Source organism: Schistocerca cancellata, chromosome 2 (genome assembly GCF_023864275.1).
Source record: "Schistocerca cancellata isolate TAMUIC-IGC-003103 chromosome 2, iqSchCanc2.1, whole genome shotgun sequence".
NCBI classification, from domain to species: domain Eukaryota; kingdom Metazoa; phylum Arthropoda; class Insecta; order Orthoptera; family Acrididae; genus Schistocerca; species Schistocerca cancellata.
The window spans coordinates 1,089,089,050-1,089,105,718 of NC_064627.1; the positions used below are offsets into that span (position 1 = coordinate 1,089,089,050).

A 16,669-nucleotide genomic window follows, 5' to 3' on the forward strand; every position below is an offset into this window, starting at 1 on the left:
AACGAAGTAAATACAAATTCCGTATTGTTCATCTTCGATTGTAGCACAATTTCAGTGTGCTACGAAAATCTGACTGGCAAGACTTTTTGGGATGTTTGTCAATATGGCCAACTCTACGTTCTGAATTTTTTCCTATCTGTGAGAAGAGATGGTTGCTAATAGGAACCTGATGAAATTTGAATCACATACAGTATTCTCTTCACCATAAGAATAATACGAATATAAACATTTTGCCATGTATTCTTTCGTGTTTGCTGCTATCTCATTTAAATCCTGTCTGCCTAATAAACTACGAAACTAGAGAGAGACAACAGCAAACGCGGAAGGATATACATATCGCGTCATCTTTATATTCGTATTATTCTTATGCCTAATAGTGATACAGTCAGAAAGCACGGCAAGTGACTAGACTTTTAAATCTAAGATGACTCTAATTTCTGTGCAGAATTTGATGTAATAAAGAAGCGGCCGCAAAGATTTTCAAACGGAGAAAAATTTTCGCCTAACTCTCGTTCAGAACATGTTCTATCATACACATTCTATTATTTGATACTTGTTGATCATTATCAAAGAAAGCAGCAGTGTAAGTAACAACAAATAGCAGTCTCTTGCCATTGTTTTGCTAATGAGACGATTGCTCTCTCTTTTCTTTTTTTAATTGTACGCGGCGGTAGCGCGCACAAAAGCAAGCCATGCCGCGAGCCGCGACAGGCCGTAAACACGCACTATCAGAATGCGACAAGCAATGCATGACACAGTGCAGTAATGCATTTTCAGCTTAAGAGTGACGCAAACACCTATAACAAAGAAAACGGCACTTATCAGATCAAAGCAAAATGAGCAATCGATTCAAACCAGACGAAGCACGTGAAAAAGGAAGGATACCCGTATAAATACGGACGGAGCGCCTGACGCATAGCAATGGATACCTGGTAAAGCTTAACTGCTAAGCTTACGACTCGAACCAAACTACTGTAGCTGTATCGTTATTCATTCGACCTAAATTGTGTCTCATATTACAATGGACCAACTTTGTTTCGATTTGGAGGTGTGGCCTAAAACCTCTCTCTCCCCTTGAATTTCGAGTCTCAAATTTCAGGTGCGGCTTAGATTCGGGAAATTTTTTTCCTTTATTTCGAGTCTCATTTTTCAGGTGCGGCTTAGATTTGAGTGCGGCTTAGATTTGAGTGCGGCTTAGATTTGAGTGCGGCTTAGATTTGAGTGCGGCTTAGATTTGAGTGCGGCTTAGATTTGAGTGCGGCTTAGATTTGAGTGCGGCTTAGATTTGAGTGCGGCTTAGATTTGAGTGCGGCTTAGATTTGAGTGCGGCTTAGATTTGAGTGCGGCTTAGATTTGAGTGCGGCTTAGATTTGAGTGCGGCTTAGATTTGAGTGCGGCTTAGATTTGAGTGCGGCTTAGATTCGAGTAAATACAGTAACTCCTATCAGTGCAGTTCAGAAAAGCTTCTGGTGTAGGGGAGGATCCAGATAGTTCGGGTAGCGAAGCTGTCATTGAAATCAAGCATGTTATGTTCAGCTGCAATGCGGTCAGTAGCCACAGCATATATTTAAAAAAAAAAACAGTACAATGATTGCAACAGAGCGTAACGACTGGAATAGGACGTGCTGGGTGGGTGGATTAGTGGGATGTTGTACCTGGGTCTTCCAGAGGGATTTGACCCCTGTGACAAGGGGCTGAGACTTGGAGTGGCATAGGGATGGACTAGGATGTTGGGTGGGTTGAAAGATCACCACCTTAGTGGGGGTGAGAAGCACCTTGGGTAGGATGTCCCTCATTTCAAGGCATGATGATACATAATCAAAGCCATGATGAAGGATGTTGTTCTACATCTACATCTACATCTACATCTAGATGTAGATGTAGATGTAGAAGGATGTTGTTCTGTTTTTCCAGTCTGGGGTGGTATTGGGTGACAAAGGGGGCACTCCCTTGTAACTACTTCTTGGGGGTGGCAGGTAATTGGAGACACAGGCACAGGAGATCTATTTCTGGACTAGGTCTGGAGGATAGTGCCTGACTGTGAAGGCGTCTTTGAGACCCTCAGTATATGGGGCAAGGGAGTTCTTGTCACTGCGGATATGCAATCTCTGGGGGATTTTTTTTGGTTTGGAAGAGATGACAGCTGTCTAAATACAGATACTGTCATTGATTGGCAAGTTTAATGTGCGCAAAAGTCTGGACAGAGCCATCAGAGAGGCAGAGGTCAACATCCAGGAAGGTGACATGCTGGGTTGAGGAGGGCCAGGTGAAGTGGGTGGAAGAGAAGGTGTTGAGGTTGTGAAGGAATGAAGACAGAGTATCTTGGCCCTGAGTCTAGTTCATGAATATATCCTCAATGAACCTGAACCAGACGAGGGGTTTGGTATTTTGGGAGGTAAGGGAGGTCTCCTTTAGATATCCTATAAACAGGGTGGCATAGGGTTCCATTCAGGTGCCCATGGCCATGCTGAAGATCTGTTTGTATACCTTACCTTCAAAGGAGAGGTAGCTGTGAGTTAGAATAAAGTGAGTAAGGTGTATGAGGAATGAGGTAGTGGGTTTAGAGTTGGAAGGATGTTGAGAAATAGTATTCAATAGTGATGAGGCCATGGTCATGGGGATGTTGGTGTCAAGGGTATTAGCATCAACAGTGACGATTAGGGATCCAGGGTTGGGAATGGTGGAGAGAGGCCTCACCATCCTTCTCCTCAGATCTCCAACCTTTTAGTGGAATAAAGAACAACCATGCACAACCTCAAAACAAATGCTGACCTAATCATCCTACCTGCAGACAAAGGTTCCAGCACTGTTGTTATGAATTGCAGTGACTACCTGGTGGAAGGCATCTGCCAGTTATGCGCCTCCTCCACCTACAAACTCTCCCAGAGTGATACCACCTCCGAAGTCCAACATAATATCCAATGCCTACTTAAAGCCTCAGGCCCCTCCCATAACTCTGCCCTGAATCCATTTCCCTCCTCTCACCTACCGAGCGAGGTGGCGCAGTGGTTAGCATACTGGACTCGCATTCAGGACGACGACCGTTCAATCCCGCGTCCTGCCATCCTGATTTAGGTTTTCTGTGATTTCCCTAAATCGCTCCAGGCAAATTCTGGGATGGTTCCTTTGAAAGGGCACGGCCGACTTCCTTCCCCGTCCTTCCCTAATCCGATGAGGCTGATGACCTCACTGTTTCGTCTATTTCCCCAAACAACCCAACCCAACCTCCTCACACACATGACACCTTGTGCACCCACCTTCTGCATACTCCCCAAAATCCACAAACCTAACAAACCTGGCCACCCCATCATAGCTGGTTGTTGTGCCCCCACTTAAAGAATTTCGGCCCTCGTTGACCTACACTTCCAACCAGCTACCTGTAATCTAGCCTCCCACATAAAAGAGACCAACTACTTCCTTCATTGATGCTGCACCATTCCCGTCCATTTACATCCTGGATCCCTACTCATCACTGGTGATGCCACTTCATTATACACCAGCATACCTCGTGCCCATCATCTTAGTGCTATTGAGCACTACCTTTTTAATGTCCTTCAGACTCCAAACCCACTACCCCATTCCTCATACACCTTAGTAACTTTAACCTGGTCCACAATTATTTCTCCTTTGAAGGGAAGGTATACAAACGGTTATCCTATCTTCATACCTTCACAGCTTCAATCACTTCTCTCCCATCGGCTTCACCTGGTCCTTGTCAACCCTGTGTACCACCTACCTCGACCAACTCTTCCCTGATGGCTCCATCCATGCCTCTGTCCACATGAAACTGACCAACCAACAACAATACCAGCATTTCAACAGCTGTAATTCCTTTCACGCCAAAAAATCCCTTGCATACAGCCCGGCCACTCAGGTACGACACATCTGCAGTGACAAGAACCCCACTTGCCTCATATGCTGATGGTCTCAGCTAGGCCTTCACAGACAAGGACTAACCCTCAGACCTAGTCCTCAAACAGATTTCCCACAATGAAAGGAGTTGTCCCTTTGCCACCCTCTAATATGCAAACTAGAACAACTGAACCACATCCTTTTCAGGGCTTTGATCACCTATTGTCATGTCTGAAATTAGGGACATCCTACCCGAGATCCTTCGCACTACTTCTAAAGTGGTTTGACTGACTCAGTATGTACATATATAATCTGATGCCACTGAATACAGTCCTTGAGGGGTGTCACATTTTTTCCTGCCATTGAAACTGACATAAGCTACAGTATACTGCATGGTGGAGGCTACTTCGTACCAGTGTTAGTAAATTTATCATATTCCATTTGTTTATTGATTGAGAGAAAAGTTATTATTCTTCCTCCTCTTCTCTTTCCTTGCCTTCACCTCGTATCTTCACAGCGTCCGGATTTTAATCTCAATTTGACAGTGTTAGTGATATAAGGTGGCTGGATGCCCGTCATGTCGACATCCTCCCCTTCCCTTGTGCCCCATCTGTGTTATCCATGTGAAACCAAGAACTTGTTTTTGCAAGTCTTGTAACTGATTCAGACCATTGGTACTAGTCCAGTATTCGTATAGCCAAATGTAGGAAACTGCCTAAAAGCCACATCCAGGCTGGCCTGCACACCAGCCCTCGTCATCCGTCCACCAGGCAGATGTGATTCCAGACTGACATGCCTTCCCAAATCCCGTGCTAACATGCTTCCTGATCTCTTGTATTTTATTCTTGTTACCTTTACATTAGATACACAATGATGGCAGCAGAATTGACATACGGTCTTCTAAAATACTAGTTCTCTAAATTTGCCCTACATATTTGTATAAGAAAAATGTCATCTTTCTTCCAAAAACTTCCATTTATGTTTTCCGAGCCTCTATTCTTAAGTTTTCATATGGGCTACACAAACTAACTTTGATCCTAGCAGTGTGTTTCTCAGTTCATTTGATATTTTCTTTTCTGCCCATATAGTGCCCTAGGATTAGTTGCAGTAGCATCTTAAGTGTGACTTATTTTATAGATGTACCATACTTTCCCAGAAAGCTTTCAATAAATTTAACTTTTCTATTCAACTTGCCTACTGCTGATTTTGTGTGATCATCCCATGCCACATCATTTCTAAATATTACTGCTAAATACTTACACGGTTTGACTTACACCAGTTGTTCACCAGTAATTTTATAATTGGATACTATCAGGTCCTTTCTCTTGGTTACAGATGTTCTTGCATTTATCCACATGTAAAGAGAGGTGCTATGTAATACACCACAGATATTTTGCCCAACTATTTCTGGTATTCTGTACAATTGTCCAGTGATAATACTTTTTTGTACACAGCTGCAATGGTGCTGCTGAATGTATCTGATAAGTTCTGTATTTATATTAAGCACATTGGAAGTCACATATCACTTCCTTGAGGCTTGCTTGATGTTACTTTCATCTATGTAGAATATTTGCTGCCCATTAAAACATACTGAGTTCTTTCTTTAAAAGATCATTAAGTCTGTTATGTATCTGTGAAGGTACTCCATATAATCAAATCTTGGTTAGTAGTTGATGACACCTAATAATTCTCAAAAAGTCGGATGGTAAGTATTTTATGTCAAACATAATGACTTATCTCACCACAGGCACCAACATTTGACAAGCAGTACAGCCGTAACAAAAGCAGCCTAAGCATGGAATGCAAGGAGCTTGTCTGTAGCAGCGAAAGCGTTAAAGATGAAGTTAAATATTTTGGTTATCTATCTCTTGTTTCCGGTTTCTAAACAAGACTCATCCATGAGAGGTTGGATGAAAGGTGTGCATTAGTTCATTGACCAGAATTTCCAAGAATTTTCTAATAATATTTCACCAGGATCTGACTGTGGAAAGCGTAGTGAGCTTCATGCAAGGCTATTTTGTGGCTGAAAGAGTTGTCTTTATTTTCTGTGTCCATGATCTCACAATGGCCACAATCCCTGCTCATATCTGCTATTGATTGGAGATCTTACAAAATAACAAAATGACATAAAAAAGAAAACTAGTTGTTCTTTACTGCCGGAAAGAAAGGGGGGTGGGCACTTAATTTAGTGCAGTGCACAAACTTTTTAAGTTACAGCTGCTATAAATCCTGGGAGCTCTGTATTGAGACATCGTTTCTTAGAGCACTTTCTTCCTTTAGAGACCACTAATCTACTTCATTAAAGTACTCCCATACATATCAGTGCTAACAGTATACAAGATGGTATAAAAAAAGTTGCTTTCTTTGAATGAGCAGCATGTTCATTACTCTTGGTAAACTGGGTACTGATTTTGCAGTTTTATTTTGTTGTTTTGCTGTTTTTATTTGATAAGATGTGTAGGCATTAAGTCAATATTTAACACACATACTTGAGGTTCAGTGAACATGGGAATTCTCTTTTTCAGATTTGTCCATTTACCCTTCTTCACTAGAGTAGTAACTGGATGTTTTGTTAGGATAGGAATTGGAAATAATAATGGCAAACCAGTGTACAGAGTGAGTATACGACACATTAATTATTAACTTATGTAAGCATAAGATCTGTACGAAGGTTCATTGTAAATAGATCTTTCTGCAGTCAGTTTTGGACTTTGCATTGCACTCAATGACAACAAAGCTTATTGTTTTTATACACCTTTTGATAATTTCCAATGTCCATTGCAATTGGTATACATAGTGCAAAACTGTCATGGTGTGAGAGATATTGATTCTGTGCCCAGCATTGACAGCACCGCGTGTCACAGTCATGGTGCCAGATGTCCATTTTGTTTGGCAACAATGACGAAGATTTAATAAAAAACTGACAGTAATTTAGCGTACCTTACTCCTGATCCAGATCTTCATCGACAATTCCATGATTCGTGCGTGCAGATTTTGCTGTATCCAGGACACACTTTAGCTATATATTTCACCAAATTTGACGCATCTCCCCATGATAACCGATGCAGTTTCTAAAATTGTGATTCGCCACTAAATGAAGTCTAAACTGCTTTCCGTGGTACACAGTCTCAGAAATAACTTCCACGAGGTAATAGTAGTGCAGCTTGACACTGCGTCAGCTAGTGCAGCTTGACACTGCGTCAGCTTCACTCAGCACCAGAACACTGCTGGCATTGGATGATGTTGCATTGTCAGCAGCGCTGCAAACAAAATGGATCTCTCACGCCATGACAGTCACATCAAGGATTATTATTAGCTTGTACCAGTTGCTGTAGAACTGGTTTTTTTTTTCCACATTATAGTTGAAGTGGATAATACAATTACACGCACTAAATTTACAGCACAGAAATGACAGCAGTGTGAAATAATGATAATAACTTACGGAGTCTCAAACGAAGGCATTATGTTCCGGTTAAGTGAAGATAAAGTAAGCAAAAAAGTATTTTAGGAAAATTAATAAGATGATACAGGCAATAATAAGTTAATCATAACCCCATCTCAAAAGTAGTGACTTGGTTACTGCTTCAAATAATACGCTCAGTCTTCAGTATCTAACATTTCACATTGCTGTTAACAGTATGTTTGTGTATATTAGACAGTCATTGTACACACTGGTAACTGTAATTTGTATGTCTTAGCTTTCTGGTGTTATAGCTGGACCTAATCATAGATATTAGCTTATCGGCAGTGGACTAATTCACCAAATGCCATCTGTCTATAGAGAATTCTGCGATAATTCTCCAAACAGACTACACATTATTTATTCAAGCTGCAAAACTTTTAAAAGTTAATGATATGTTTTTGGGAGGAAATTCCTTGAAGGAGAAGAGATTTTTTTTGTAGATATACTCATTTTAAGAAACAAAACATCTGAAACAATTTCCTTGTGCATCACTACCATGTAAGAGTATAGATGGCCACCGCAGAATTTTGATTTTCTTGGCAACCTATTGAAGTAATGTGAAGTTGCCAGATTTGCTTTCCAGTCTTGAAGCTATTTTCCAGCCTGGACGACAGTTACCAGCTTTCTACCATGGAATATCATCTCATCCTCTCATTGTGAGATCAGCTTTCCGTGACTTCCATCACATTGTGAAACACACTTTTTAACCCTCTTAAGATGCTGCCCAGGTAAATTCAAAACTGTAATCCTTGTCTACCTGTGATATTCTAATTACCTTTCCTGTGGCATCGCATTTCGATTGCTTCCAACTTTTTTCAGGTCACTGTTCTTTACTGTCCAGGATTCCATCACAAACAGTAGAAAGGAAAGCACCTCATATTGAAATAGATGATGTCACAAAATATTTAAATCTATCAAACATGAATGATCATTCGAAAAATGCCTGAACTAATTATGCCCATGCTCTGGTCTCAGTTGTGTGAGTCCTTGTTTGCTCATTATCAAGAGTGAATATTCAGGACTGGGTATTGTATACAGAGCACAAATGTCAAGCAGGTATGGAATCAACTTTTGATGCATTCCAATGAACCATTAAAATGTAAGGGAGTAATATGTCTTTGGAATACAACAGCATTGTCCGACACTGAGAAATCACTAGTTTTCAGTTCGTATTATGTATGTAAATGTACATCAAACACTACACAGCCAAACCTTCAACAGTTTTGTAATGATGAACTTCTTGCCCAGTTTATTTTTGCTTTGGTTCAAATATCTTTTTCTTTAACAGTTGTTTCTGTAAGTTAGAGTAGATGTTTCCCTGCACTAGAATATCCCATCTACTTGTAACAGCAGCAGCTCAGGCAGAACTTAGCACCAGAAGAAATAGCTGAAGATTTTGAAGTTTGGGATTTAGGAATATGGGGAAGTAAGTAAGTACAAGAGTAAGAAGAATATGAACAGTGCAGTAGAGAAAATAATTGAGTTACTGAACACGAGCCAGAAGTAACCTAGCAGAACACCTTTCTCTTGGAAAAAGCTTCTTGATAGGCTTAAAAAAAATTGTTGAGCAGAGATAGTTATATCAGATGCGAAGAAATAAAGAGTGCAACGGTGGTAATAAAAGGGTAAGACAAATTGGGGGAAAGAAACACAAAATAACAAAAATACACACTTGAAATCCCAGTTCTCATCATACACACACATTCTATGGTAGCTTCTGATATTTCATAAATATTTCTGCGTTTAATTCAGTCTGCCGTATGTTGTTGTTGTTTCAATGTGAAACTGATTTTTTTTTAAATTCAAATAATGTCGTTAGGGTGAGTTTTGCGTGAATTGAGAGAGATAGTTATAACTGAAGCTTACAATCAGTCCACAAAGTGTTGCAGGCTCAGTTCTAAGAGAACTATCTGTAGATATGATTTCTTTATTAGAAACGGACATATTGTAGGCATTATTTTGTTTGCAGAATGTACTTACTTCATATAAAAGTGCAGAATTCACTTCGACAGCAGTGTAGTAAAGTGAGCACTAAATTTTGAATTTTTAATCGAAGAATCTATTGCCAAAACTTTTAAGTCTGTCTTCCTATCTGGTATTCTGTGAGGTAGTATATTCTTATGTTGTGTTTCAGTTTCATTTTGTTTCTGTCACCTCCTCCCCCTCTGTTTTTGAACAGATAACCATCAGCTCCAAAAGTTTAGTTTCTATTTTCAGCTGTCATCCTGTCCACTGAATTATACTTCCTGCATTTGATAATAATAGATAAGCATGCATATTGTGATGTTAATGCATTTAATGTGTGTTAAAAGTTTTATTTAATGTGTCAATTTTCATTAAGTCGGCTTATCTGATTTCAGGTTTGTGAAGTTAGTGGTGTGTGCGAAACCGGGAAAGTATACCAGCTGGGTAACACGCGTACCAACAAGGGCCTTAAGTTAAGGTAAGTATTAATATGTCATGGTAACTGTTATTTAAAGATATCATCCATTGCCTGTCTATTAGAGATGGGGGATCCGCTCTTGAACTGATTCATAGAGTTGAATCTTTCAAAGGAGTGAACAATCAGTGATTCAGAAAAAAAGAACGGTAGCTCCAAACGTTTCCCACGGCAGAGAGATAGAGACGGAGCATATCAGCAGCGCCTCTGCTGGTCACAGCACAGTGCACGCCACACAACACAGCCAGTGCCGGCCTCTGTCCTGCTTCTACCTTGGCTGCCTGCATTGTGCAGTGCCCCATTGGATTTTGTGTTTGACATATGCCATGCCGTCTCTGTGCGTCGTCTGCCGCGTGCAGTGTCTGGCGCAGCTTAACTTTGCATCGCACTCTGTCGGCGATTGTTTCAGTCGCACGCCCTGCCCTCTGGGCAGTTGATGCGAGCAACAGGACAGAGAGCCACTTAGCGGATAACATAGGAACTACTTGCAACAACCTGCTCGCAAGGGAACGGACGATTTGTCTCGGAGCGGGTGAGTTCACCGCTCCCCCCACCCTCGGAACTCGCCCGCTCAACACTCACCCCACCGTTCTCGACTCTAGCCAGAGCGTTGAGCAAAGCAACTCAGGTGTCACTCTGGTCTCTGCGGTCTTAGCTCACGCAGTAATACAGCTCGCGGCTCGACCTGCTCGACTCAGTGCTTCTGCATCGGAGTTCGTCTCTACTGGATATTGTTCTTCGTAGTAATACCGCTATGTATATTACATTATTATGTTATGTATACATCATTTGTTTTTATTTGATTTTTATTTGTTTAAACTGATCAGATTAGGTTCCTGACGACTCCTCTTACTATAGGATTTTTATTATGGACACTCGAAATTACGCTTTAATTACGAGCGAACCGATAAACGTATCGCAAAATGTGATACACCAATATTTTCCTTGTTTTATTCTGCGTAAGGCTATATGCAGCACTTTCGTTTTACAGTCAAATTTATATATATTTTTTTCTTATTATGGTACGGATTTTGCGATTTTAGGCGTCTTCGGAAGGAAACGTTCACTTTAAAAATATATGGCTTGCGATGTATTTGTATGAGGTTAATGAAATTTTAATACATTATAGCCAAATATATTGTTAATGTAAATCTCAAGTTACAACATTTTCCGATCACCCAAAAAACCACGATAGTGCAAAATAAATCAATAATCAAAAACTTTGTCATATTGTGGAAATTTCAATAAAAATACAAAATTCTTACTCATTATCTGTGTTACTTCAAAATAGGATCAAATAAGATCAAAATACAGGTATAGTACTGGAATAAACCAAGTTTGAAGGGCAATGTGCCTTCCATTTATTTTCTGTTGTAAATGAGTGGTGAGTCATGAAAAAGAGCTAATTCATTTCAGGGAGTGAACAGTTCTGATCCGATCTCTGAAAAGAACAGTTTTGCCCATCTCTACTGTCTATAAGATTTGTCTCGATTTGCAGATGAGGTACAATGTAAATCCTGCAGAGAATGAACAGTAGTGAACTAAGTCATAAAGTAGAAAGTGCAGACTGTATTACGGGGAACGAAACAAAGATGCTTGAAGTCTAGATCAAGAGAGTGAGATTCAGGCACTTTACAATTTGAGAAGCTCTTCCATTTCACAGAACTGTGTTCAAAGCCTTATTCAGTTATCTTAATTGAGCACTTAGGTAGTTTTCCCAGGCTAAGAGCCACAAAAGTAAAGCCACAGTTAATTCATTCCAACACCTTTATTCAGTCAGGCAAGAACTACTGTTAGTTCACATTTTTTACAGTAGGACTGCTGTTAGGGAAGTATGCTGGCAGAAGTAGTTTCTTTTCCCATTCCCACTTTCTTAAACTGCTATAGAGAGAAAAATGAAATGGGGTACACTATTTGTGTAAGTTTCATTGACATTTTCATGAGCAATGTTGGGCTGAAGAATATTGTTGCTTCAGTACTAATGAAGTTATAAACTCAGTGTTCGATTTGTAAAAAAAAAAAGACCTTCTGGTACTGTGTCTTCCTGAGAGGAGTGGGAGGGGTTTGAAATCTAGACTTCATTGAAATATAGGCTTCGTAAATTGTCATTTTAAAGCTTTTCTGAGCATTTTTAAAGTGTGACTACAACATTCGTACCAATAAAAAATAAAGTTCTAACGTACCACATCTCAAAAATCTGCGGTTATGATTAATTTTTGTCAGAGGTTCTGATGTGGGGTACTGGTGCGTAGCATCAAATCAAGCTCTGGCTAAACTGTTTACAAGACGAAAGAAGAAAAGGTTTCCCACAACATTAGTTGTCCCTCAGCACAAAAGCCACTGCAATGTGTATGTGACTCTGTATAATCAAATCACTTCACTGATAATATTGTGTCAACCTCATGACTCCACAAGATTGAAGGCACACAATTAAGGTTATAGAACAACTCGAGGCCACCAATGCAGCCTTTAGCACAGATACCAATAACTTGGTCCCCTTCACATGGAAGAAATTGCGGTAACTCCTCAGAAAATGAAATTAGGATAAGTGCCTAGGTTTGATGGCATTCATACCGAATTTCTTGTACGTTTTGGTAACTATACAAGAAAGTGGCTTGCCACATTTTTCACCAATACATTGCAGACAGTCAGTGTTCTCCATGAGCTCAAGAGAGCTAAGATCATTGCCATCTTAAAACCAGGGAAAATAAATGATTCCCTATAAAACAGATTATGAAAAGGATAGTTGCTACTCGCCATGTAGCGGAGAAGCTGAGTCACAGATAGGCACAACGAAAAGAAAGTCTTTTCGTTGTGCCTATCAGCAACTCAGCTTCTCTGCCATATAGTGAGTAGCAACTATCCTTTTTGTAGTATTGTTGCATTCCATCCTGGATTTTCCATTGTTTGATTCCCTGTAAGACTATATACCATGCTCAGCATGATTAAAAAACTTGTGGGAAGATTATTTTATAACAGAATCAATCATGATATACTTAAATGTATCCCAACTGGCCAGGCAGGGCTTTGTCCTCATCAAAGCTTCTAGGATCAAGTTCTCTCATAAACGACTGTTCATGCAGGTAGAAGTAAGCTACAGGGAAAAAAAATTGAAAACCTCAGCTGTATCCTTACAGTTGCATATGACACAGTTTGGATGCTGGTCATAGTATTGAAATTCATGATAGGGGTCCCGTACAAAATTACCTGCAATCTGGCACACTTCTAATACTCTTTCGAACAATCATTTGTAACAGAATGAGCCCTCAGTTGAAGCTGAACAATGGTCTTGCCATCTGTTCTGGCTCCCCTGTTGTTGAGGTTTTTATGTTGTTGTGGTCTTCAGTCCTGAGACTGGTTTGATGCAGCTCTCCATGCTACTCTATCCTGTGCAAGCTTCTTCATCTCCCTGTACCTACTGCAGCGTACATCCTTCTGAATTGGTTTAGTGTATTCATCTCTTGGTCTCCCTCTACGATTTTTACCCTCCACGCTGCCCTCCAGTACTAAATTGGTGATTCCTTGATGCCTCAGAACATGTCCTACCAACCGATCCCTTCTTCTAGTCAAGTTGTGCCACAAACTCCTCCCCAATTCTATTCAATACCTCCTCATTAGTTATGTGATCTACCCGTCTAATCTTCAGCATTCTTCTGTAGCACCACATTTCGAAAGTTTCTATTCTCTTCTTGTCTAAACTATTTATCGTCCATGTTTCACTTCCATATATGGCTACACTCCATACAAATACTTTCAGAAATGACTTCCTGACACTTAAATCAATATTCGATGTTAACAAATTTCTCTTCTTCATAAACGCTTTCCTTGCCATTGCCAGTCTACATTTTATATCCTCTCTACTTCAACCATCATCAGTTATTTTGCTCCACAAATAGCAGAACTCCTTTACTACTTTAAATGTCTCATTTCCCAATCTAATTCCCTCAGCATCACCCAACTTAGTTCGACTACATTCCGTTATCCTCGTTTTGCTTTTGTTGATATTCATCTTATACCCTCCTTTCAAGACCATATCCATTCCATTCAACTGCTCTTCCAAGTCCTTTGTAATCTCTGACAGAATTACAATGTCATCAGGGAACCTCCAAGTTTTTATTTCTTCTCCATGGATTTTAATAGCTACTCCGAACTTTTATTTTGTTTCCTTTACTGCTTGCTCAATATACAGATTGAATAGCATCGGGGAGAGGGTAGCAAAGATGCCCGAAACCACCTTAAGGAAGTTGGGATATGCTGATGATTGGGCCCTGTCAAACTTAGAACTCACAACAACATCAAGCAGAAACCTGACAGCACTTCATAGAACTCTTCAGGTGGCATGTTACTGACTTCAGCTTCATGTCTAGTCTGTCCGATAGCTGAATATTGTTCACCATTTTAACACTAGTCTCATAGAGTTCAACTAAATAAACTATGTGCCTCGTGACAGTCACAATAGAGGTGACCCCATCCTATTGGTTGCCTGTACTCTGCGATATAGCTTCTCGCAATCTGCAACGAGAGAAGGTGGTCTTTAGAGACATCAAAAAATAAAGAACCAACCCTCTTTTACAAATCCACCAACACAGTCCCAAAAGGGAGAGAACCAGACTTTGTTCTAGAGATCCGCCCTTAACCATTCTGAATGAAATGTAAAGTCGTTTAAATATCTGGCAAGTGTGTTGGAAAGTGATAGGGAGTGGAATGAGCATGTGAGAACTGTATTAGGGAAAGTGAATGTTCGACTTGGGTTTATTGAAGAATTTTAGAAAAGTGTGGTCCATATATAAACGAGACAGCATATAGGACATTGGTGCGACCTGCTCTTGAGTACTGCCCAAGTGTTGGGGATCCGTACCAGGTCAGATTTATGGAATACATCAAAGCATTCAGAGGCGGGGTGCTAGATTTGTTGTTGGTTCATACAACACGTAAATGTTGCGGAGATGCTTCAGGAACTCAAATGGGAATCCCTGGAGGGAAGGCGATGTTATTTACGGGGATCACTATTGAGAAAATTCATAGAACTATCATTTGAAGCTGACTGCCGAAAGATTCTACTGCTGCCAACATACATTGCCCATAAGGAACATGAAGATAACATTAAAGAAATTAGGGCTCATATGGAAGCAAATAAACAATCATTTCTCCCTTTCTCTATTTGCAAGCGGAAAAGAGAAGGGAATGACTAGTAGTGGTACATGGTACCCTCCGCCACGCACTCTATGGTAGCTTGCAGAGTATCTGTGTGGCTGTAGAGTCACCCTAATTGATCGCTAGAAAAAAAGTGGACCAAACAAGCACATCCTGCTTTTCATAGTATGCCTTCACTCACCACCGAATTTGACAAGATTCGCATAATCTGTTATGCGCTAAACAGTGTTCAAACTAACTGTGGTAGATGGGCTGACTCTTTACAAATATAGCAGAAAGTAGTTTCTCCCAAGTGAGATTGTGATGCTGCTGGGCAAACTGTTAACTGTATAGTTGAAGATTACCTAATGGTAACTGCTCTGAATTTCAATATGCTACAGAAAACATGTTAGAATACATCATCAATATGGACTTTCAGCTGTTTTATTGCTATACATTTTATTGTTTTATGTATTTTATATCATTTTTTTCTTTTTATATGACCTCTACATTTTATGTACATACTTAATGTCTGTACCAGACCATTCACATTTAATTAATTAATGTGGTTTACTTTCTCATACAGAAAGTAAATAACCATCTCATCTTCTCATCTCTTCCAGAGGCTTCCAAGCATGTGTATTTGCTTGGGCCTTCCGACCGTTGCAGCGTTATATCAAAGTGTCGGGGCATAGGAGCCACCTGCCCTGTCCATAGAAATTATTTTGCCTTCTTTTTTTTTTTCATTGATGTTAGACTTTCTATGATCACTGTGTCTGCAGCCTTAATGCAATTATTGAAAGCAGTCATTCTACATGTAGCTGTTGAAATAGCTAATGTGATTGCAGTTTTGTCGGTGCTAAGCATTCTCATAGCAAACAGGCACAAAATAAAATATACTGGTGTTAAAAGCAGTGTAATGGAACTTTATAACTGAAAACATGATGGTACGTGGGATATTAAAGCCTGCTCTGTACGTGGGATATTAAAGCCTGCTCTGCAGTATTGTGTCATGCCACAAAATAGTTCTCAGCAGTCTGAATTCAGATATGTATTGTATTAAGTGTACCCCGTGTTCCACACACCACATAAACTCAAGTCGTGCAGGCACAATAATCACAGTGGGCTTGCATAAAAATAAAACTTATATCCACAACACCCAAATGATTCATTCGTGTAACCAGTGTGGTTTTTTATGCTGATGTCTAAAATCCCCAAATAACAGTGGGTTCATCTGCTAATTCTTTGGAAAAGCACTATTGCTTATACCTTCTGAGCATTGATTTTAATACAGATGTTGACTGCATTGATCGTAAGATTCTCGCTGTCTTCCACAGGATTGGCCTGTGGACACAGTTATATCCTGTAGAAAAACTGATAAATGTTACTAACAATTATAAATGGTAGATTGCCACTCGCCTTAGAGATGACACGTTGAGTTGCAGACAGGCACAACGAAAAGACTGTTGCACACACAGATTTCGGCCGAAGCCTTCTCCAGTAAAACTCGCACTCACCCAAGCAGGCACAACTTGCACACACCCAACAGCTATCTCTGGTCGATCCAGCCAGACTGCAACTGTTCTGTTGATACTACCAACACCACAACCAGTCCACCAGAAGCTAGAAAGTTAGGGTAGCTCCAAAAGCTAGAAAGTTGTCCTTTTATGTCTGTCTATTGATAACTCAGCGCTTCTACTTCAGTGACTGGTCTCCCTTGATCAGTAGTTGTTGGTTTTCAGGATATTGGGTGTGTGAACATCTGTTACTGGTATTTCTAA

General features: G+C 40.2%; 1 protein-coding gene across 1 annotated transcript in view; it reads left to right on the forward strand.

Annotated features, from left to right (window-relative positions):
• LOC126163101 (RNA polymerase-associated protein RTF1 homolog) overlaps positions 1 to 16,669 on the forward strand; it is a 122,326-nt gene that overhangs the window by 42,257 nt on the left and 63,400 nt on the right. The window contains exons 7-8 of the mRNA XM_049920019.1: positions 6,378 to 6,468; positions 9,676 to 9,758. Coding sequence (XP_049775976.1) covers positions 6,378 to 6,468; positions 9,676 to 9,758 — 174 coding nt within the window. The remainder of the gene's footprint in view (positions 1 to 6,377; positions 6,469 to 9,675; positions 9,759 to 16,669) is intronic.